The 24698-nt window shown below is 44.7% G+C and overlaps 1 protein-coding gene across 4 annotated transcripts in view; it reads left to right on the top strand.

Annotated features, from left to right (window-relative positions):
• The window catches only part of LOC122432588 (ubiquitin-conjugating enzyme E2 E2), a 188212-nt gene that overhangs the window by 133415 nt on the left and 30099 nt on the right, over window positions 1-24698 (top strand). For 2 of the 4 annotated variants that reach the window (XM_043454609.1, XM_043454606.1), the window contains exon 3: window positions 1354-1501. In XM_043454609.1, the coding sequence (XP_043310544.1) occupies window positions 1354-1501 (148 nt within the window). Of the gene's footprint in view, window positions 1-1353; window positions 1502-3658; window positions 8978-24698 lie in introns of those variants that run through there. The other 2 variants (XM_043454608.1, XM_043454607.1) reach the window with 2 other exon arrangements.

Here is a 24698-nt window from a genome sequence, read left to right as displayed (position 1 = left end):
CCAGCAATCTTGATTCCAGCTTGTGAATCATCCAGCCCGGCATTTTGCATGACATACAATGCATATAAGTTAAAGAAGCAAGGCGAGAATATACAGCCTTGTCATACTTCTTGCCCAATTTTGAACCAGTCAGTTGTCCTATATCTGATTCTAATTATTGCTTCTTGACCCGCATACATGTTTCTCAGAAGACAGGTAAGATGGTCTGGTATTCCCATCTCTTTAAAAATTTTCCACAGTTTGTTGTGACCCACACAGTCAGAATCTTTAGAGTAGTCAATGAAGCAGAAATAGAGGTTTTTCTGGAATTCCCTTACTTTCTCCATGATCCAGCCACTGGCCCTTGGATTATTTTGTCTAATAAAAGGTGTGTCTATGAGTCAGGATGGCCATCATCAAGTAGTCTCCAAGCAATAGATGCTGGAGAGGATGTGGAGAAAAGGAGCCCTCCTACACTGCTGGTGGAAATGCAGTTTGATACAGCCACTACAGAGAATACGATGGAGGTTCATAAAAAGGGATCCCACTCCTGAGCATATGTCTGGAGAAAACCGTAATACGAAAGCATTGATGCACCCCAGTGGTCACAGCATCACTGTTTACAAGAGCCCGGACACAGAGGCAACCTCCATGTCCGGTGTGTGTGTATATGTGTGTGCGTGCTCAGTTCTGTCCACTGTTTGCAACCCCAGGGACCGCAACCCACCAGGGTCCTCTGTCCATGGAATTTTCCAGGTAAGAATAATGGAACAGCTTGCCATTTCCTTTGCCAAAATGCCCAGAGGAATAGATAAAGAAGATGTGGATAAAGAAGATATACATATACATATATACAATGAAATATTTTTCAGCCATATAAAAGAATGAAATAATGCCATGTGCAGCTATTTAGATGGACATAGAGATTAGCATATTAAGTAAGTCAGACAAAGATATATCATATGATATTACTTATATGTAGAATCTAGAAAAAAACTGTAACAAATGAACTTATTTACAAAACAGAAATAGACTCACAGACATAGAAAACAAACTTATGGCTACCAAAGGCGATTGGGGGTGAGGGGGAAGGATAAATTAGGAGACTGAAATTAACATACACACACTACTATATATAAAGTAGATCACCAGCAAGGATCTCCTGTATAGAACAGGGAACTCAATGTTCTGTGATAACCTATGTGAGTAAAGAATCTGAAAGAGAATGAATGTACTGTACATGTGTTACTGAATCACTCCGCTATGCATCTGAAACTAACACAACATTATGAATCAACCATACTCCCAACAAAACTCTATAAAGATCAAAATAAACGGCGTGGCTATTTACATCAGCTCTGCATTTTCCTCTAGGTGACCTTCCGCACCAGAATCTATCACTGTAACATTAACAGCCAAGGCGTGATCTGCCTGGACATCCTGAAGGACAACTGGAGTCCGGCCCTCACCATCTCTAAAGTCCTCCTGTCCATCTGCTCCCTCCTGACAGACTGCAACCCCGGTAAGACTCCCATCCGCGGAGCGCTGGAGCTGCACCCCGCTGCAGGGTCAGCTCCCGGTTCACTCTTTACCGCCAGGACCACCACTGGCGCGGTTACTTTTATTATTATTGATTTTAAATTTCCATCATTTGTAACTCCTTCCTTTTTCAGTTCAGTCCAGTCATCAGTCTTTTTAAAACCTATTATTTGCCAAAAAGGAAAAAGCACAGTGTGTAATCAGAGTGAATGAAAAATCATTTTAGATGGGGAAGTGCATTTAAAGGATGCCTTACCTTCTGCTGCCAAATCATAATAGGGATTCAAATTGAATAGCCTAATCTTTAATTAGATGCCCCCCAGAAGATGCTCGCTTGAGAGATGAGGACTGTTAAAATCCGACCACCCCTCAGGCAGCGCCACAGAGAGGTCACCACGTGGCATTTTCATAACCGTGGTCCGTACAAGCCATTAGAGCCGAAAAGCCCCTGCGCTAGGAAACACCGAGAAAGGCAACGGGGGAACCGCAGCTTCCCGGGGACCCTGAGCGGAGCGGTGGCCAAGCCCCCGGGCCTTCCGCGTGCTGACTGCCGGAGCTCCTCCTTCCGGGGCTTCCCGGATGTGAGTCCGCGGCTTTCACTGCCGCTTCCGGCTGGGCCAAGCCCGCTGCCAACAGGTTACGTATGCGGGGGCTTGGGGGGGAAATAACAGAAGTCCAAAGGTTTTTCATCGGGGTTTTCGTCATTGTTCTTAGTGAGAAGTTCTTCTTTCAGTGTTTAATTAATAGTCTTAAGATTTTTTGAGATTCCATCTTCTATGTTCAGGAAATGAACTCACTAGATAAGCGAAGTTTCAGACGAGAGAGAAATGGCAAGTGGGAACTAGGGTCTCTCTTAGGACCCAGGCTGGTTAATAAAACGTGTAGAAATGGTCATCTTTTCCATCTTTCTATGTTTGTTGTTTTTCAGTAGTAAAAACTTATTTTTAATGAAGACATTTTAAAACAGAATTTAGTTAAGTTGTGATATATGTAAACTATATATAACAAATCAATGCTTTTAACACCAAGAAACTAAAATATAATTGTGCAAGATCATTGTAAAATATTTTTGAATTAATTTATACCGAATGCCAGATTGTGTAGTTCAACCATGATGCACTAATTTAATGCAAGAACATATACTTTGTTTTTTGAATGTCACTATTCCTGTTTCAATCCCATTTGTCTGTATGATGGTGTGTGACCTCTTTTGGAGGTCATGTCTTCAAAACACTTTGCATGTGTGTGGTTTTTCCTTTGGGAAATGTCGCACCACGGGACTACAGTCTGCCTCCCCACTCCTCAGAAGGTACTTCTGGGGTTTTCAGACACTTCGAGGGCAGTGTGTTTTAGAGAAAAAATTTATTTCGGAGAGGTGAGTCACTTATTCAAGAAACTTTTGGTGTGAAGTTATTATGCTGTACACCTTAAACTCAGTTTTGTGTTTCAGTTATATCTCAGGGAAAAAAAGAAAGCAAAATAAATTTTTGAGACTCTGCCATCTATGAGGCAGTTTTGACCACAAGATAAATTTCTTATACATGGAATAAGGTGTCAGGTCACACTTAGAACACTTGGTGCCAAGAGACAGCCTTACCCCAGTGGGAACCACGTTAGCAGAAATGGACCCCGTCACCCTGACTGTTCTCCTGCGTTCCAGAACAACTTTCTCTCAACAGTTGAAAGGTTTCTGTTCCATAAATTAGTTTCCTTTTTCTGTGACACAGGAAATTACAGATACATTCCACAGAAAAAAATATATATGTATCAAAATCATCCTTGGTGGAAACAAAATTCCATAAACAAATAGATTTTGTAGATCATGCTATGTATATTAAGAAAAAGCCTAAAGCTAATAATGTTCCTTAAGTTTCACCAACTAGAGATGGCTTATTTGGTATCAGAATAGATTCCTATCTGTAAAATACGTGGTAACAAACTAAATGTTCATCCTTTAACACACATAAAAAAAGATTTCTAATTGGTACCTCATTATAGGTATGTTTCTGTTCACACTTCTAGAGTCTTAAAAAGAAGTTACCCAAAACAAGTCAAAATGTCCATTGTTTTGTTCAGTGGGTTTATTTCACATTGTCTTCTGATACCCTTCCCTCCATTCTCTGTCAATGTTTCTCTCTAGACTTATGTTGAACTTCAGTCTGGCCTATTTTCACGTGATCACAAATGTAAGTTTAATAGAATATGAATAAGGACTTTCCTGCACTGAGTCCATGCAGCTGTTTTCACACCAGAAATGCTGTCAGCTCAGAAGTAGGTTTTGCATAAAGATACAGGTTTAACCAACTTTGTGAGGGCTATCACTCTTGTCCCTACATAAACTGGGGGGGAGAGGGGAGGAGGTCATCTTTTTGCATGCTTTTCTCTTAATTTATATTTATCTCTTCCAAGAATTTGGCCCATTCAAAGCAAATGTTTCAGGGTAAGGCTACACACCCTGTCTTGCTTGATAGTGAGAGTCAGCAAATGTAGATTTCAAAACCAGCTGCACTGTTTATTACCAGTGTGACCTTGTACCAGCCATTTAACTTTGCTCAGCCTCCGTTTCTTGTATAAAACAGAGATTATCCTCAGCTGTACCTAAGTCACAGGATTCCTGTGAGTTTAAAACAAGATCTTGTATGTGAAAACCCATTGTAAACAGTAATGGGTTGCTCTTGATGTTATTTCCCAGAGTATTTAGGACTCCAGATATACATAGATTAGATGCGATCTGTTCCCACGAGGCTGCATTTAACCAAGAGAAGATAGAATTGAATACTGTCTCTAACACCACCTCCTCAGCAACTGACACATTGGGATTTTTCATCCGAAGAAAGCCTAGTCCTGAATTCCTGTCCATAAACTGGAACGCTGTGTGATAGGAGTGCTGAGACCTTATCTCTTGGGAAGGATGGCTCAGACAGCGATGTCCGACAGCGCGCAGGCCCTTGAGGGTGCCCAGGGCGCTCCATCCCCGAGGCCGCGGTGGGGGGACCTCCCTGCGGGCCTCAGCAGGCTGGCCACGCTTCGCAGGGGGCCCCTGGGCCGCCGCAGCGCCTGCTTGCCCAGGCAGGGCTGGCCGCCGGCGGATGGCCGTGACCGCTGCCGGGAGCAGAGAGCCGGGGCAATAGAGAAGCCCAGGGGTCCGCACCAGGGACTCCGCGCTCCCAGTGTCCGGGCGGTCTCCATCCCCGACTGAGGAAGGAGCGCCTCATGCTGCAGCTGAGACCCAGTGCAGCCGAAATAAATAAATACGTGTTTTTTGATAAAAACAAAGGCCAGCCCCAGCCTCCCAGATCCCCTGACGGCGGTCCTGCTCAATGAGCACGTTTCATCCAGAAGTCGCTAAAATTTACAGTTCTAAACACGTTTCCATTTCTTCATGGAATGCTTCTATTTGTAAACACTCTCTTCTCAAGCATATATAACATTTAAGCTCTCTTCTACTTAATTTCATCTTTTAAAGTTTGTTTTTGCTGTTTTGTGGCTTTTTTCAAACGCTTAGCTGTTTTAGCATATTCTTTATATGAAATCTATTTGTTATTTAAAACCTGCCTGTGTAATGGTCTTCAGGCCTATAAATATTAATAACGGGTGCTTTCCCTCACACAAAATGAACTATCCTGAAAACACTGACCATTATGAAATAAAAAAAGGTCAACAGTTTCCTGTCCCAGAGGCTTTATTCACAGAGTAATGTCCAGAAATATTAATCTCTTTTTCATAAATCTTCTTATCATCTGGCATCGTTTTACTAATCGCAGTTGTTCTTTCTGCTGCGCTCCTGTTGCTTTTGAAAGGTTTATGAACTTGTTTGATTCTTCCGTTGTTGCTGTTGTTTTTCCCTAAATGCTGAAATGGGAGATGCTGGCATTTCATAATATGGGGGAATTTTGGAAAGACAGCTTGGTGGTTATAAACTTTTTTGTTCCACGCTCTCAGTTCATTTGTACCTAAGCCTCTATTTCTGCGGCATGTTCTTAATAGAACCATCCAGGTCTTTTGTTGCTCTAAATTTCTGCTTAACTGCTAAGCTTTCTCCTTGATTCTGACTGTGATCATCAGATTACTGACTCCTCTCTGCCTCAGTCTTCTTGTCTGTAAAATAGGCTTAATGATAGTGCCTGCCTCAGGAGATGTCATGAGATTCTTGTCCTCTGATGAAGCTGTTTGATTCATAATGTGATTTTGATGCTGCATTGTGAAAAAAATTCCCCCCAAGACATATGGCTCTTAGGAGATAATCAGAAATTGGAAAACAGAGTATTTGATATTGAAGAATTATTGACAGAAATTTTTAGGCATAAGAAAATGAAATGGTGATTATGAATTTTCTATACATGGTCTCTAAAGACCCATACTGAGTTCTTTGCAAATGCACCTGTATTTCATTCGCGGTCATCTGCGTCAGACGATAGGCTGCCTGTGGAGAGCCTGGACAGCAGGGCCCCGCATTCAGAAACAGCCACGAGGTCCTCATCCCCCACTTCTCAAGCAGGCAGAGCTGCCCCGGGCAAGCCAGAAGGTGCTCTGAGCACACTCACAGACGTCACACCCACCACCTCCCGCCATCACCTTCCACATCAGAATCGGGTTGGTTACTCCCGGTCTTTGATTTATGCAAATCTTTATTAGAACAAGTAGATCTAAGAACGGCAGCTAATCAACCCTCTGTCTTGGCACAGCGAGGAAGCTGAGGGTGCACATAGCTGCACTGTCGCTGGTAAGAGCTCTGGTCCTTCCCGATGGATTCAGTGGAGGAAGGACTGTCTCCCCGTGGCCTGTCCATAGTGTTCAAACGCCCCCTTCCCCGGCATCACTGCCCTTGGTTTCAGATCTCTTACAGACGGTTTAATTTAAACAACAAATATAATCCTTATCCACCAGTTGTGTCAGGTATCTTAACTTTGATTGTTATTAATTGCTTGTCTTTGACCTGGTTATAGTTACATGGTAAATTGTGTTGCTATTAAATATTTAAAAATTTTAGTTGCTAGTGACTGCTGAGTGGTGGGGACCATAAAATAGGATTAATTATTTTAACAGAGATGTTTGTGTGATTATTTACACTAAGTTGGTGAGCTCTTAGACAGATGAGAGCTACCTAAATGGAATTTAAGAGGATTCCATTGCTCACGACAGCAACACAAACCTTTCTACTCCTGCAGTTGAGAACTGGCAGAGAATAATTTATTTCACTGAAATTTAGAGAAAACTGCAAAAATTATAACCTACCTATTTTCAAAGCAGGCTATCTTAGCAGGAATGCCAAAAAGAAACGTTGATGTTTCTAAAACAGACATTACAGATGGCTGTGTAGACATCAGATTTCTTCTGATGCCTTTGACTTTTTATTCAAGTGAGAAGCTTAAAAAGTAGATAGACATGGTGCAACATACAGCTAACTTCAAGCTATTTTCTTTGTGAAGATTTGGCTTCCCTTTGAGAATATTACATGCTGAATTCCAAAAGTCATTCTAATCAGGACTTCCAAATATGGATATAGATAGTCTATAATTTGCAGTCATTTATCCTCTCAGGCACCTCATACAAGAAAAACAAAGCTGTAGTTGTATGTCGTTAAATCAGTCTACCTGGTGTTTTGAATACCCGAGAGTCAATAAAGCTCACAGAATGTACTGTGTGAGGGCCTCGGTTCTGGCTCGGGAGTCACTGCTGCCTCCCAGGGACCCTGCTCCCGTGGTGCCCATAGGCTTACTCAGATCAGTTTGGAAACATGCTGTGTAGGGTGTGGAGGCTCTAGAAAAACTGAGGCTTCATTGAGAAGGATGAATAAAATCAGGGAATGTGCATCATTAAAGAAAATAATATTTCAGCTGTGTGAATTAAGTTTCACAGAAATTATTTTATACCATCATAAATTAGGCTTAAAAAAAAACAGAAAATAGCAATTCTGAGATATTCACCTCGATATGTATGTTTATAAATGTGACGTTTAAGTGCCATTAAAAGGGTTGTTTCCCTACTTTGTCCTTCTGTAGAAAGGCATCCTTTATAGTTGCCTTACAAGGTATTTTGCTATTTAATAATGAAACTAAAAGATCCAGTTGGGTGCAGCATTTTGTCCAAGAATGATTTTCTAGGAAATACAGAATGATAAAGGAGAGTTTAAATTAACCTAACCATGGGTTTGGACTTCGGACTGCCATGTAGTGAAACAAGTGAAAAGGATTGTCTTTGAGATGAAGAGCTGGCAGGGAGAGACTGGGGGCTTCAGCGTGTAGGTGAGAGGCGAAGGCACAAGTGTGCCAACCTGCCTTGAGTGTTTCTCCTTGGTGTAAACGAGTGTTTATCTAACACGACCATCTCTTGGCTGTCTTTCCTGAACAGCCGAAGTGCCTAGGTTAAAAAGAACATTTGCTGTTTATTATTTTTTGATAGATCATTGTCCAAAAATGCTAACCTTCCGAAGCTTTGTTGCTTTCCTAGTTAAACCCATTGCCTTAGTAGGGCTGGTTCTTTTGAAACAGCAAAAACTAGACTTTACTGTTATTTGCTGATACGTGGGAAGAGCAGAACTTCAAATGTGCCAGTGAAGTTTCATCTTCACAACTTAGGCAAAGGGCAGTCGGGGGAGCTGCTGCCGGTGGTAGCGATGAGAACACATCCTTATGTTTGTCACCGGCTTCTGCTCTGGCTTCCGCTTCCTTCTCTGACCAGGAGGAGCTGCTCTCCGCGTTCCTAAAGCGGGGAGCGGACCCGGGGCAATCCAGTCCGCTCTCTTCTCGACCCATCATGAGGTCATCCCCTCATCCTCTGTAAGGAGTCTGACTGGTGTGTCCTTGGACAGCGTGTCCAGTCAAAGTCTCATCATTTCAGGGCAGTTAAGAAGGTTAGCTGGATTAGTAGGCTTTTTAATGAATTGTGGAAATTTTACATGAGTGAAGACCCAATCCCTTTAAGCACACATAGGAAACACTGGTAAATGTTTAGACTGGGCACCCTGGAGACTCTGCTTTACCAAGGAAAGGAGTGAAAGTGGGTTTTTCACATTCAGAAAAATAGAGAAAATGATTATCACGAACCCTAATGTATCCCTCACCTAATCTAGGTTCAAAACGTACCTTTATATTGGGGTTGGGGTATCTTTACAGGTTAGCAAGTGCCTTTTTAGACAGGCTAACTAGTCTCAGATAGTACTGCTTTCTACAATTCATTTTCATGCTAACCCTTTTTAAAAGAAATGGAAACCGCCAGCTTCAGCACAGGTTTTTGCCTCAGAGATAGGTTAATACTCATTTCTGAAGGGTGCAATGTGTGTTGCCTTCAGAAACAAATGTGGAAGATAGGCCACTGAATAAAGTCTTGTTTTATAAGGAGAAATGAAGATAAGCTATTTAAGTGACACCTGTTTGAAATTGTTGACCATACCCTTATTGTTATTAATATGGAAATTTTATAATTCTGAAACATTTAATAAAAATCCTCTAATTGCCCAGAAATTCACTTATGTAGACAAAACATTAGATGATTTAATGTTTTGCCTTTTTAATTTGAGTATTTGAGATTGTGTTACCTTCGGAAAATACCATTGTTAGGAAAGTCTGAAGACTTAACGTAACCCCACCAGCGTCTAGCCCCCTTACAGCTCACTAGTCGTCTGTACTTCCCCTTGCTTTCTGTTTTTCAGTATTTACTGACTTACTTGGCCATGTCAGGTCTTCGTTACAGCGCTCGGATCCTCACTGATCTCTCAGGTCTGTCCTTGAGGTGCGCGGGCTCTCTGGTTGCGGCTTACAGGCTGCGTCCCTCAGAGGCAAGCAGGATCTTGGTTCCGTGACCAGGGACCGCAAGGCAGATCTTGACCACTGGGCCGCCTGGGAAGTCCCAACTTCTTCTTCCATTCTAACTCACCGTCCAGTCAATATCTGACCCAGGCAAGGGCGCTCAGTAACAGCACATGCAATAATTCTTATTTTAAAAAGAAGGTGCTTCTAAAATGCAGACTAATTATTCCTACCCAACAGCAATATCATCTTTCCCTTTTTCTCCTGTGTCTGTTTGTCCTTTAAGAGATCCTGGAGCCCTATGCTTATTATGGGTGTTAAATTTCTGGTTTGTGTCATGTTAGTGAGAAATTTGAACATTAAGTAGTATAGGAGTTCCTTTAAACCACAGGCATGTGTCTTTCAATGACAGGTGTGTTCCTGGTGGAAAAATTGCAAATCACTATATTTTAGGTGTATTTGAAGAACCTTCTGCAGAAGAATATTCTAAGAAACCAAGTGAAGCATTTTCAAACTTGAATAATGATTGTCTCCATTTGTTTTTTCTTAAAAGTACAGAGTTTTTCCCCCTAATTCAGCACTGCCTTTCCTGTGAGGTGAAGTGAAGTGAAAGTCGCTCAGTCGTGTCTGACTCTTTGCAACCCCATGTGGTCCACGGAATTCTCCAGGCCAGAATACTGCAGTGGGGAGCCTTTCCCTTCTCCAGGGGATCTTCCCAACCTAAGAACTGAACCGGGGTCTCCTGCATTGCAGGCAGATTCTTCACCAACTGAGCTGTCAGGGAACCCCCCCATCACCCCAAATAAGTCATATTGTTTGCGATACAGGTGCCCGGGCCCGCTGACAGCAGCCTGCCGCCGTGTGCGTGTGGGCAGGACAGCAGGTGGGCCCTGGTGGGGTGACGTCACGTCGGCGGAGAGCCCCTCCATCGCCCCAGGCCCCGCCCCCCACTCGTGTGCAGACCGGCCCCCGCGGTGGGAACGTACTCATCCACAGTCAGTTCAGATCCACGAGGGAAACTGGTATAATGGAGAGGCCTTTTTTCTTCTGTTTTTTAACCGGACAGTCCCTTCTGTTGGCCGCACTAGGCCTGGGTTGCTGCGCGCGGGCTTCTTCTCGTTGTGGCGCGCGGGGCTCCTCTTCATCGCGATGGGGGGCGTCTCACAGCAGAGGTTTCTCTCGTGCAGAGCCCAGGCTCCCGGCTCACGGGCTCAGCAGTTGTGGCCCCCGGGCTTGTGGGATCCTCCCAGACCAGGGACTGAACCCGTGTCCCCTGCATTGGCAGGTGGATTCTCATGCACCATGCCACCAGGGAAGTCCAAGGAGATGTCTCTATAGTATATTGAGCTTTGGATGCCAGCATTAGGTTTTTAGAAGAAACACTCTGGAAGAGAGCACCCAGCTACAGTGTATGAATGAATAACCCTGCTTCCCTGGGGCAAAGGCACACAAGAGCGCCAGCCACCCTGGTCCTCTGTAGAAGGATACACTTACTCTGGGCATGTGTTATCTAGGGAAAGGTCACATAAGGTTGCTGTATTAACCCTAGCCCTGACTTCAGCCTTGTCCAGAATATGTCTGTGTCTGCAGAGAATGCATCTTTTCAGTGGAGTCACATTCCGAATACCATGACTAGCTTAGGCTTGGGATTAATCACATCTGAGCTACTAGGGAAGGATAAAAATGGGAGAGACCTAGTAGACGCTAAAGAGATCAAGAAGAGATGGAAGGAATACACATATAAAACTGTATAAAAGAAGATCTTAATAAACCGGATTACCACAATGGTGGTGTTAGTCACCCAGAGCCAGATATTCTGGAGTGCAAAGTCAAGTGGCCTTAAGAAGCGCTGCTGTTAATAAAGCTAGTGGACGTGATCAGATTCCAGCCTAACTATTCAAATCCCTAAAAGATGATGCCTTCATGGTTTTGCATTCATTTTGTCAGCAAATCTGGAAGACCCAACAGTGGCCACAGGACTGGAAAAGGTCAATCCTCACCCCGATTCCCAAGAGGGGTAGTACTAAAGAATGTGCTAACCATCGGGCAGTTGCACTCATCTCCCGTGGTAGTAAGGTCACGCTTAAAATCTTACACGCTAGGCTTCAATATTATGCAAACCAAGAACTTCCAGATGTCCAAGCTGGGTTTAGAAAAGGAAGAGGAACTAGAGATCAAATTGCCAACATTTGCTGGATGATAGAGAAAGCTAGGGGATTTCAGAAAAACATCTATCTCTGTTTCATCAAGTACACTAACGCCTTTGCCTATGTGGATCATGGCAAGCTGTGGGAAGCTCTTAGAGAGATGGAAATACCAGACCATCTTACCTGTCTCCTGAGAAACCTGTATGCAGGTCGAGAAACAACCTGTTAGAACCCAGTATGGAACAACTGATTGGTTCAAGATCGAGAGGAGAGGAAACAGGGTTGTCTGCTGTCACCCTGTCTGTTTAATCTATATGCTGAGCACGTCATGAGAAATGCTGGGCGAAATGCTGGGTGAGTTACAAGCTGGAATCAAGATAGGCGGGAGAAACATCAACAACCTCAGATACGCGGGTGATATCACTCTAATGACAGGAAGCAAAGAGGAACTAAAGAGCCTCTTGATGAGGGTGAAGGAGGAGAGTGAAAGAGCCGGCTTAAGATGAAATAATAAACTAAGACCATGGCATCAGCCCCCTGACTCACGGCAAATAGAAGGGAAAAGGTGGAAGCAGTGACAGAGCTCCTCTCCTTGGGCTCAGAATCACTGCAGACGGTGATGGCAGCCATGAAATCATAAGAGATTGCTTCTCAGCAGGAAAATGATGACAAACCTAGACAGTGTGTTGACTGTCTAGAGCAGACACATTACTCTGCCAACAGAGGTCCATATAGTCAAGGCTGTGGTCTTCCCAGTGGTCACGTATGGTTGTGAGAGCTGGATGGTAAAGAAGGCAGAGTGCCGAAGAACTGGTGCTTTTGAACTGTGGTGCTGGAGGAGACTCCTGAGAGTCCCTTGGACTGCGAGGAAATCCAACCAGACACTCCTAAAGCAAATCAATCCTGAATATTCACTGGAAGGACTGATGTTGAAGCTGAAGCTCCAGTATTTGGTCATCAGATGGGAAGAGCTGACTCACTGGAAAAGTCCCTGATGCTGGGAAAGACTGAGGGCAGAAGAAGAGGGCGTCAGAGGATGAGATGGCTGGACGGCATCACAGATGCAAAGGACATGAACTTGGACAAGCTTCAGGAGATGCTGAGGGATGGAAAAGCCTGGAGTGCTGCAGTCCATGGGGTCGCAAAGGGCTGGACACGACTGGACAACTGAACAACAGCAATCACATCTGAGTTCTAAATAGCCTGTACAGGTCCAATCTGGTAAAAGTTTCTAAGTGAAAGATGACTGTTCGTGGGAGGGTTTTGTTTGCTTGTCTGTCCAGTTCTCTGGAAAGCTGATTTAAAGGCACAGTTATTGTAACTAGGCGAAGAGGCCTTTGACTTATATGCAGAAGTTGCATTTGGGGAACCCGGTTCAGGCCATGTGTGTCTTCACAGTGTGGATGAAGATACCTCAAGTGAAGAAGAAAAGGGTTCTAGAGGTATATACTCCTTGACTGTGTATCTGGAGTGGCTTTTTCTTTTTTCACATAGAATTATCTTTATTGTGTTTTCTTATAAAAAATAACACATACTTACTAAATTTTTCATAAATCAACTATTATTTAAAGGGAAATATTTAATTTCCGTTTGAGGCTCTGCAAACTTCAGTTCAGTGGTGGTGGTGGTTTAGTCGCCAAGTCGTGTCTGACTCTCTGCGACCCCGTGGACTGTAGCCCGCCAGGCTCCTCTGTCCATGGGATTCTCCAGGCAAGAATACTGGAGTGGCTTGCCATTTCCTTCTCCAGGGGATCTTCCCGACCTAGGGATCGAACCCAGGTCTCCTGCACTGCAGGTAGACTCTTTACTGACTGAGCTACAAGTGAAGATTCAGTTCAGTGAGACTCAGGAAAGTATACTTGTTCTTTAAGTTTGTCTCATCTGGTGTAAATTTAGACTCACTGACCTCAACTCTTAGCCCTGGCTTTGACCTGCTTCTGCTTAACATTTCCTGTGCCTATTTTCTTGCCCCTTAATATAAATCTGAATGTGGATCAGCAGTTGCTACCAGTTTTTGTTATCAAGTCTCTTGCTGTCTCTGTAATAAAAAACCTCTAATTTATTTGTTTACAAGTCGATCTCATTGAAAAGCTGCTATATATATTAACTTTTGATGGAAATTCTCTTCATTTTACTTTTTGGAAAATGTCACGCAGGGGTTTTCCTTTTTAGAAATCAGCTTTCATCTCCTTTTTCCTTAGAGAAACATAGTGGAGTGGTCAGAACGAGTGTTTATCCATTTCTACACTCTCCCCAAACTGACGTCTTCCTCCACTAAAATCAGTTAATGAATGTATTTCTCAGTGTAAAATTTACTAAATTTTCTAGATTTCAGGTGTGTTTCTCCCCCTAACTTATCTTCAGATCTCTGACATTTGATGTTCTTTTGAATATTGGCTAAAGCTGTTGAAATTCCTGTTCCATCCTTGTCAGTGAAAGGCTTTGAAAACACAAATAAGAAATTGAAAAGTGAAGCAGACCCTTAATATAAACAAACGCCATCTTTACTCACATGGAAATGTGACTTTCACTTGGAACTCTCTATCCAACCAGTGATTCAAAGACTGTCTTTCCCTTACTTGAGAAATTTCTGAAGAAACAGGAACATTTAGGCTAGATTTTAATGAACTTTTTCTTCCTTCTTTTTAAAAATTTTGTATTTACTTACTGACTTCTCTTTTTGGCTGAGCTGGGTCTTGGCTGCCGCTCGGGCGTTCTCCAGCTGCAGGAAGCGGGCGCTGCCCGTGGTTGAGATGCAGGGGCTTCTCCCTGCGTGGCTTCTCGTGCAGGGCACGGGCTTCAGTACTTGTGGTACCCACGGGCTCAGTTGCTCTGCCGCATGTGGGATCTTCCCAGACCAGGGATCCAGCCAGTGTCCCCTGCATTGGCAGGCAGATTCCTTACCCCTGGACCACCAGGGAGGTCCTCTTTAATTATTTCTTAAATTAAGATCATTTAAAGATAAGATTGCAGTGATGAAAAAGGACTCGTTCATGCCCCTCGGTTCAGGGTAAAGCAAGTTATGTTTTAAATGATAGGGAAGGGATTATGCAAGACTTGTATCTTTTAGGTCAAAGGTCTTTCCTGTTCCCCTAAATAACCTCTCCTGGTGGGTGTTTTGTTTTGTCTTTAAAGTTTAGGGCCAGTAGGAAGTGTCTCACTCTTTAAATGAGGCCTCTGTTCTTCTGTAGGCACATCTTTATTTTCACTCTGGTCTGAGGTAGTCCAGCACTAATGTAATGCTCAGGCACAATCGCTCCGTTAACCCTTGAGATGAGCACACACGCTAATCATCCCCGCTGCTTTTCTACACCTCTGTCCTCTCGCTTTATTATGACTTACTCTATTTCTGTGGTAATTATTTTATTGAGCATAAGTATTTTATTGCAAATCATTTGACTCTCTTTTGGCAGAGTGAGGCATAGAATAAGAGATTAAAATTTCTCTTGTGGTAGGTCCAAGGGGAGCATTTCGTAATGACCCAGCATTCTCTCCCTGGGTTTATTTACAGCTCTGCCAGGAGAGACATCACTGTGTCAGGCTTTGCTTGGCGGTTTTGTTCCAACAAGATGTATTTTCCCTGTCTGTTGTCCAGCTATCCTGTGGTCTCCAGGCCTCCACACACACGGAAAGGTTCCCGCTGTTATTCCCAGGCAGGGATTTGCTCCGGGTGTCTTTTCTACACTTAGAATATGTCTCAATGGAAATGATGAGATTGTTAAGTAACTGAAAATAGTCTGTGTAATGCTCTTAGATTTTCACTCAATGCCACTTTTGAAACTCCAAGTTCTATTTCTTGGTTGGTTACTTTCTTTTGAAATTCAGACTTCCCTCCCCACTCTGTCCATATCTATGATGTCATGGTTTGTTAATACTCATTGGGAGATGGAATCATTCTAATGATATTTACTGTCAGAAACACCTGTACCTGCTTTTCAAAAGACATAGCGTGGATTTTGCTGCTGCTGTTTAGTCTCTAAGCCGTGTGCAACTCTTTGTGACCCCATGGACTGTAGGCCTCCAGACTCCTCTGTCCATGGGATTCTCCAGGCAAGAATACTGGAGTGGGTTGCCATGCCTCCTCCAGGGGATCTTCCCGACCCAGGGATCAAACCCACGTCTCCTGCACTGCGGGCACATTCCTCACCGTGGACACCTGGGAAGCCCAGCGTGGGTTTTACTTTATGTAAATTTTAAAACTGAATGCATTTTTAAAACATGATGGCTCAGCAGGTAAAGAATCCACCTGCTGATGTAGGAAACACAGGTTCCATCCCTGGGTTGGGAAGACCCCCTGGAGGAGGGCGTGGAAACCCACTCCAGTACTCTTGCCTGGAGAATTCCGTGGACAGGGGAGCCCGGCGGGCTACAGTCCACGGGGTCTCAGAGTCAGACACGACTGAGCCACTCAGCGCGGCACAGCACGGCTTGTCTGTTCCATACATAGTAGTCTGGGTTTCTTCATCTCCTTCCCTTTTCATGTCCGCCCCCTACGCCTCTACTGGTAATCACTCCACATCTGGGAGGCTGCTTCTGTTTTGTTATATTCATCTGTTTATTTTTTTGGATTCCACATGTATAGATGAACACACACAGTGTTTGCTTTTCTGACTTACACCACTGACTGTCTTTTCTCTAGGTCCACACGTGTTGCTGCAGATGGCAGAATTTCATTCTTTTTATGGCTGAGCTGCATTCCATTGTGTATATATATGTATATATCTCACATCTTCTTCAATCTGTTGATGGGCACTTAGCTTGCTTCCATATCTTGCCAACTGTAAATAATGCTCTTATAAACACTGGGGTGCATGTATCTTTTTGAAGTCGTGTTTTCATTTTCTTCTAATATATACCTAAGAGTGGAATCGCTGGATCATGTGGTAGTTCTATTTTTAATTTTTTGAGAAATCTCCATACTGTTTGCAGTAGCGGCTACACCAAGTTACATTCCCACCAACAGTGAATTAAGGTTTCCTTTTCCCCACATCTTTGCCGACATTTATTGTTTGTGGTCTTTTTGATGGTGGTCATTCTGACAGATGTGAGGTGATACCTCATGGTTTTGATTTATATTTCCCTGATAATGAGTGATGTTGCAAGCATCTTTTCATGTGCCTGTTGACTGTCTGTATGTCCTCTTTGAAACAAATGTCTATTCAGGTCTTCTGCCCATTTTTTTTTTTTTTAAATTGGGTTGTTTGTTTTTCTGGTGTTGAATTGTGTGAACTCTTTGTATATTTTAGATATTAACCCCTTACCAGACATCTCATCTGCAAGTATCTTCTCCCATTTAGTAGGTTGTCTTTTCATTTTGTTGACGGTTTCCTTTGCTATGCAAATGCTTTTAAGTTTAATTAGGTTTGTTTATTTTCACTCTTACTTCCCTTGCTTGAGGAGACAGGTCCAAAAAAGTATCGCTAAGACTTACGTCAAAGAGTGGATTCCTATGTTTACTTCTAGGAGTTGTATGGCTTCAGGCCTTACATTTAGGCTTCTAATCCACGTTGAGCTTGTTTTTGTTTACGCTGTGAGACGATGCCCCAGGTCCATTCTTTTACACGCAGGTGTCCAGTTTTCCCAGCACCATTATTGAAGGGACTGTCTTCTCCCCACGCTGCTCCTTCACTTTTTTTAACCTTTCTTTCACCCAGCAAAATGTTTTTTTTAAAAAAAAAAAAAAGGAAGGAAAAGTTTTAAAAGAAGGAAATATAAACTATCTTTCTGATTTATTTTTACTTTGCAAGAGCTTTATTTATTATTCTCTCCATAACCAGATGACTTAGCCTCTAGCGTCTGTTGGCCGAGGACAGCCTTGGAATATTCCATTTCGCTCCACGTGCCAAGCGGTGACTCTTGTTCTTCTGGCGTGCCAAGGCCGGAGTGGCCCGCCAGCTCTCAGAAGGGGGCTGGTGTCAGCTCTGAAACTGCGGCTGAGCACAGAGCCGCGCCGGAGCAGGCGCTGTTCTCAGCCAGGACCGCCCTGCTCAATGCCGGGGCCTCTTGCTGCAGCTGACCAGCTTCTTTTCCTAATCTAGTTTGGAAAATATATTAAATGCAAAGCGCTGTGTTCTGTAAGTGCCACTGCCGAAGCAGTATCAGACACACAGCACGATGATCTCACTTGGATGTTCTTAGTGTCCTTGTCCTGTGTATGGATGGCGGCGTTTTTCTGTATTTTATTTATTCTGGCCGTGCGGAGTCCTCGTGGCTGCGCCCGGGCTTTCTGATGTCGCGCCGAGTGGGGCCTCCCCTGCAGCTGCAGTCTCGGCCTCCTCAGGGCGGCGGCTGCCCTCGGTGCAGAGCCCGGCCTCTGGGCGTGTGGCTCAGTCGCTGTGATGAGCGGGCTTAGTTGCTCCGAGGGAGGTGGAACCTTCCCAGACCAGGGATCGAACCCATGTCCCCTGCACTGGCAGGCGGGATGTCATCCACTGTACCACCAGGGAAGTCCTGGGGGGCAGGATTGACAGTAAAAACACCGGAGTTGGTGCACCGTGTAAGATGGTTTCTGTTGTTCGGCTCCTGGCTGTTGCCCTGATCTTTGTTGCGTTCTTGCCTGACTGCTCTAAGATCTCGAGTCTGACTCACAGTCACACACCTTCACATGCGTCTTTCCTGCAGACCTCCTTCTAGACTCACCAGTGCCAGGCAGACCGTGCCCACAGCGAAGGTTATGCTTCGCCATGTTAAATGACATAGCAGGTCAAAGGGACCAGATCACGCTGAGTCTGAAGATGTCAGGACGGTTGGCGTGTTCTGTTGCCCACCTCTGTCATTCACTAGATAAGTCAGTGTCTTCATTTATGAAGTGAAGGCTGTGCTTCTGACCCACCTTTCCAGAGTTACTGTGCAGACACAGGGCCTGTGCGTCTTAAACACTTGAAGGCGGTGCGTATCGTTGTACGGAATGTAATAAACTGAAGCCCAGGGGCCCATGCTAGGTCTGCAAGCTGTGAGAACCTTTGAGATGGCAAAAACACATTTTGGTTTCTCGCATAAGATCTTTAAATGGCTTCTAGTTCTGTGAGTTTGGAGTTTCACATGCGACAGAACCTACTTTCTAGAAGGAAAACTAAAAGGAAGAATGAATTGTATGTCAAGCTTGACTTAATGATTTCAGTTTGCTTTAGTCTCCCGTCTTTATTAGATTATTCAAATATTCACTGCTATCCTCTGCCAAAAATCTGCCTCTTTCTTCCCAACACCCATAAGGCACAAACTGCGTGCCATCATGCAACCCCATCCAATGAAAGAACTCCCCAGGAAGTTTTGCCTATTTCAAGTGCAAGCCTTTATCAGTCTTTACTGCCACCCTTGAGCCCCTTTGCCCTGGTGTGTGTGCGCGGTCAGTTGTATCCAACTCTGCAATCCCATGGGCTGTAGCCCACCAGGCTCCTCTGTGCATGGGATTCTCCGGGCAAGAACACTGGAGAGGGCTGCCATGCCCTCCTCCAGGGGATCTTCCCGACCCAGGGTTGGAACCGCGCCTCTTTTATCTCTTGCATTGGCCAGTGGATTCTTTACCACCGGGGAGCCCAAATACAACTCGTAAGTCTAAAGACAGCTTAAAACCTGTCAGAACATCATATTGGATGGCAGACTCCTGAAGATCAGAGGTTACTTCCAGTTAAGGTAGGCGTGAAACGTACCTAATTTGTAATGAGGTTTGAGCAAATTTAATTACTGAACTAGGTAGCCTTTATTATCCAGGCTGTTCATAATGTTTTTAAAATATGTCAGAGTTGACTTCTGCTTCTGGCCATGAAGAAGTAGCAGAAACCAGATTTATACTTATGCCTTAAACAACGAGAAAACTAGACAGTAGACCACAGTCAGCGAAACAAACGAAGTGAAGCCCACAGCTGCTCCCAGTTCCCGCCGAGGGGCGTGTCTGGGCCGCAGTCGGGGAGGGAGAATCCAGGGAGAGCCCAGCTGTCTCACCGAGCCGGGCTTGGGAGACCGAGAGGTCTTGTTTCGTGGGGCAGAGACCCAGGGAAGAGGGGCTGCCCCGAGAGAAGCTCCAGAGACGGAAAAGGGATTGGAGTCTGTGCGTGTATGAGGATCGGGACCCCCTGGGGTTGGGGAGAGCCTCCATAGAGCCATAGGCAGTAATCCTGAGCTCACAGAAGGCTCCTGTGAGCGGAAGACCTCACAACACACAGGAGGCCATGCGGTCCCCAGAAGATGTCTCGTAACAGTAAGGGTGAATGAGCTTTGTGCCAAAGACTGCTCTGGACCTGGCCTAACGAAGTTTAAGAGCAAGCCCAAAAGGATCAAACTTTGCCTAAATAAATACATACTAGAACAAAGTACAGCATTCTTTAGGGGAATGCAACAAATTCCACCACCCAACAATGTAAAGTGAACAGCGCTGTACATCCAATAAAGTAAGACTGGGCTTTTTAAAAGCAGGAAAATGGAACCCATAAATCAGTAGAAAAACTAATTCTTAGAAGCTAACCCAGAAATGACAGAGATGATGGAATTAAGTAGGCAAGAATGGTACCAACACCTATTTAAATGAATTCCGTGTGCCTAAGAAAGTGGAGGAAAACAAAATATTAAAAAGATGCAAATGGGGAAATTCCCTGGTGGTCCAGTGGCTAAGATGCCTTCCTTCCAATGCAGGGGGTGCAGGTTCCATCCCTGGTCAGGGAACTAGATCCCCATGCCATGCAACCAAAAAAAAAAAGATGCAAATGAAACTTTTAGAGATAGAAAATACAGTATCTGACATTAAAAAAGTACCTTGGATGGAGTAACAGCAGATTAGATACAGTAGAAGAAAAGATCAATGCAATTGAACATAGTAGTAGAAGCTATTCACAACAAAGCAAGAGAAGTTAAAAGCCCAAAAGAAAGAAAATGACTAGCGCCCCAGTGAGCTGTGGGACAACAGGAAGCTGTCTAACATACTTGTAATTGGAGTCCCAGGAAAAGGAGTCAGGAAAGAAGAAATATTTGAAGAAATAATGGAGGAATTTCCATTTCTACTAACAGGGATGGGATTTGCCCTCCCACCTAAAACAACCAAACATTTGACTACATAAAAATGTTTAAATTCTATATGGCAAAGCCGCCATAAATGGTTAGCTGACACCAGTCCTGCAACGTATTATGGGCAGAGAGGTACTAGTATAGGAAGAACTACAAGTCAGCAAGTAAAACACCGATGACTCAGTAGGAAAAATGGAAAAATGACCTAAGCAAGCAATTCAAACTCTAATAAATGCTGACCAAAATGAGATTTCACTTTAACCACTGGATTGACAAAAATAAAAGATTAGTAACATCCTATGTAGGGAGCACATAGGGAAAGACACGTTTATACATTGCCTGTAGTACTGCGGACTGGCACAGCGTCTTTCAAGGACAACTTGGAGGCGCCTGTCAAAATGTAAAATGCTTATAAACTCTGAGCAGCAATCTCACTTCAGTGAATCCGTCCTGTATAAATACTCACACGTGCTCACTGATATACATACAAGGAATGCTCCACAGCATTTGAGATTACAAGCAAAAATCTGAAAAAGTTCTTAATATGCATCATTACAGAATGGTTAAATAGATGCTTAATGCTGGCATTACAGAGGGAAATTCACAACATGATGTACTTTGATCTGTTTTTAAAAAACTGACCTTACACACACATAAACACCCCCAGACACATATATTAGGCTATAAATACATAGGATAATGTGGAAATGTACATGCCAGACTGATAAAAAGAACATGCTCTTTGAGGTTAGAATTTGAAGGTATAAGGTAGGAGAGGATTTACTTTTACATTTGTTTTATTGTTTGAATTTTTTAAGTAAATAATTTAAAATTTTATATAGCTGAATTTTTTTAAATTTTTAAATAAGTATTGGTAAATTAAAATGAGAAAAGCTGAAATTAAATTTTAGTTGATAGAGTCTTTTCAGTTAGTTTCTAAAACATTATTATAATTTTTAATTAATATTTTCAAATGTATTCGGCTGTTTTCTTCTTGATATGTAAATGCTTTAGAGTTGACTAGCATGTCTTTTGCTTAATTAGAACCCAAATATTACCTGTTAAACTGGTCAGAAATTTATGTTGGCTATAGTAGACGTGTGCAAATATTCAGACGCAGTAAGCTGTGATTACTTTGTAAACATTCTCTGTACCCTTCATAGTTTTAAGGCGTCAGTCTCTTTCCATTCACTCCAGTCACTGACGATTCATTCCTAAAATTATGAGGCTTCCCTCTTTGTCTTGAGGAACTAGCTGCTTTTTATAAATAATTGGTGATGTGTCTATTTACTGCTCACCTGTGCTGTGTTCAGTTTAGAGAGTGTTAGAAGCTCCTTAGGAAATAAGAATACTAACACAGTTCAGAATTAAAGGAGAATCATTTCCACTTTACTCAAGAGGTTTTGCTGCTCTTGGCATCAGCAAGGGGCCTCCTCGGGCCGCCTCTTGAGAACGGGAAGCGCTGGGACAAAACCACCTCCCTTTGCTGGGCGTCAGGAGAAAATGTAACCTGCTGTCCCTCTTGTGGTCCTCCGCATAGATAATTAGAATGCTTTTGCAGTTTCCCTTCGTTACTTTCAAAATGCATGTTACATATTTACTTTAACCTGGCATCCCAGTGGCACACATTGCCATCACAGAATCAACTACAAGAAAGGACGGAAAATTTTTTTCACACCAAGATGGAAATTCTTAAACAACTTTGAGGTTTTCTTCTTAACTGTTCTCTATTCTAACGTTCTTTAAACAGTTACAGAGGCGGTAGGTGCCATGCAGTTTAAGTCATCAAATCAGTGATGGCATTATGACCCTCATGCCTTCGTCTGCCCCCTGAAAATCTGTGCACAGATTTTCTATGTGTGGCCCAAGAGATAAAATTTAGATCTGACTTCATGGCTTAATTATGCACCCACGTGACTAGAGTTGGCTTTTCACCAGCCACTGTTTGACTGACTTCACTCCCGGTGAAAATAAATGTTTTTATGGTGGGAAGAAGCTTAGACCGGGGTCTTGGTACGTCTTGCTGAGTGCCGAGGTGTGAAGGCCGCTCATGGTGAGTGTCTGAGCTGAAGCTGATCCTTCGGGATCTCCCAGGCTCATCCCTGGACTCAACGGGGAAAAGAAATGTCCTCCAGACTGTCCCGGGGGAAGCCAGGAAACACTGGCCGTCAAGAGTCAGCCTACGGAATGGGAAAAGATACCTGCAAATGGTATGACTGAGAAGGGATTAATATGCAACAAATATTGAATACAAACAGCTCATACAACTCAACAGCAAAATACAAACATCCCGGTTAAAACATGGGTAGAAGACCTGAATGAACATTTTTCCAAAGAGGACTCACAGATGACCAAGAGGCACATGAACATACGCTCAACATCACTAATCATCAGACAAGTGCAAATCAGAGCCCCAGTGAGATGCCCCTCACACCTGTCAGAATGGCCCTCGTCGGGAGTCTGCAGATAACACGTGTTGGCAGGGGTGGGGAAGGACGGGAACCCTCATGCACCCGTGGTGGAGTGAATTTGGTCTAGTTACTGGGGAAAACAACATGGAGGCTTCTCAGAAAACTGAAAACAGAACTACTGTGTAACCCAGCGATTCCGCTCCCGGGTGGTGGTGGTGGTCAGTCGCTCAGTCGTGTCCGACTCTTCGCAACCCCACGGACTGCAGCACGCCAGGCCTCCCTGTCCTTCACCATCTCCCGGAGCTTGCTCAAACTCAGTCCATTGAGTCGGTGATGCCATCCAGCCACCTCATCCTCTGTCGTCCCCTTCTCCTCCTGCCTTCAATCTTTCCCAGCATCAGGGTCTTTTCCAAAGAATTGGTTTCTTTTCCACTCCTGAGTATGTTCCCGGGGCTGGGGGGGTGGCGGGACCGCACTCATTTGGAAAGATACCTGCACCCCAGAGTTCATGGCAGCACTGTTTACAGTCGCCAAGATAAGGAAGCAGCCTGCGGGGTTGCCTCATTTAACCTCTAAACCACTCTGGGGTGGGCACTCGTGTTACCTGCTTTTTGCAGATGAAGACCCAGGCTCCCAGAGGCTGGGGGCTTGTCCAGGGCAGGCCGGAACTGGGGCTCCCGGGGGTTCCCGCCGGAGCCTGCACCCCCCTGAGGGACCCAGCCCTGTGATCCGGAGGTTGGGAGCAGCACATGTGGTCCCCAGCGACGGAAGCCGTGTGCCGGGGGACCCCGCCCCGCCAGGGTGTCCCGTGGGCAGGAGCCTCTCCCCACCTGCCCGTCCCGGGCCGGGTACGCAGCCTGCTTTCAGGGGGCCCCCGAGGCCCTTCCTCGGCCTTTCTGCTGGGGGTCTGCCCCCCAGGCTGGGAACGAGCCTCACTCCGCTGACTCGGGGTGGGGCGGGGTGGCGAGCGGGGATGCGCCCTTTCTCAGTCCTTAACAGGCTGCGTCCTTGACAGCCAGACACGTTAGACCCGAAAGGTGAGCTTCCGCAGCTCAGCCCCCGCCCTTCCGTGTCTCCTCACCGCCCCCCAATTCAGAGGACCCCCTCTATCTGCACAGAGATCCTGGTGGGGGAGGAGGAGAACTCTGTGTGGGCAAGAGCCCAGAAGCTAGGTTGAGACCAGTCACTGTCAAACAGGATGTTGTCGTCACCACGTCTGACATCCTTCACAGAAGCCCGCTGCAGCACGCTCACATGCGTGCTACAAAAGGGGCCCGGCACGCTCCAGCTCTCCAGGCGAGTGACTTTCATCGTGGGCTGAGGACTGGCCAGCTTGGAGTGAGGTGGAGGAAGCTCCCACACCAGCGAAGGATAAATGCGCCTGCATCTATTCTGTGCAGCGTCCATGTTTTTCTCAGACCATCTGCCAGTACTGACCTCTGCTGAGTCCAAGGCTCCAGTATCTTTCCCAAGGTCCCTCCAAGCTACAGGACCCCTTGCTCTCTGCACGCTAACAACACTCTGCAAGCCTCTGTGTGAACAGGTGCCCAGGGCTCAGCCATCGTTTCAAGGTACTCTTCATCTACCCCAGTCTTTTAACAGTATTCCTTGACATGCACCCCTTCACACGGACTATTTGCACAGATTTCCTTTTTTTATCCTCTGTCTTAGTTTTTTGTTTTTGGCTGCATCTGGTCTTAGCTGAGGCACGCAGGCTCTTCACTGCAGTGTGCAGGCTTCTCTAGTTGCAGAGAAGGCGTCTTTGCTCCCCAGCAGCTTAGCTGCTCACATGGGCATATGGGATCTTAGTTCCCAACCAGGGAACACGCCCTGTCTGCTGAATTGTGAGATGGATTCTTAACCACTGGACCACCAGG

The sequence above is a fragment of the Cervus canadensis genome, chromosome 31 (genome assembly GCF_019320065.1).
Source record: "Cervus canadensis isolate Bull #8, Minnesota chromosome 31, ASM1932006v1, whole genome shotgun sequence".
Taxonomy (NCBI): domain Eukaryota; kingdom Metazoa; phylum Chordata; class Mammalia; order Artiodactyla; family Cervidae; genus Cervus; species Cervus canadensis.
This window is presented reverse-complemented; position numbering and strand designations above follow the sequence as displayed.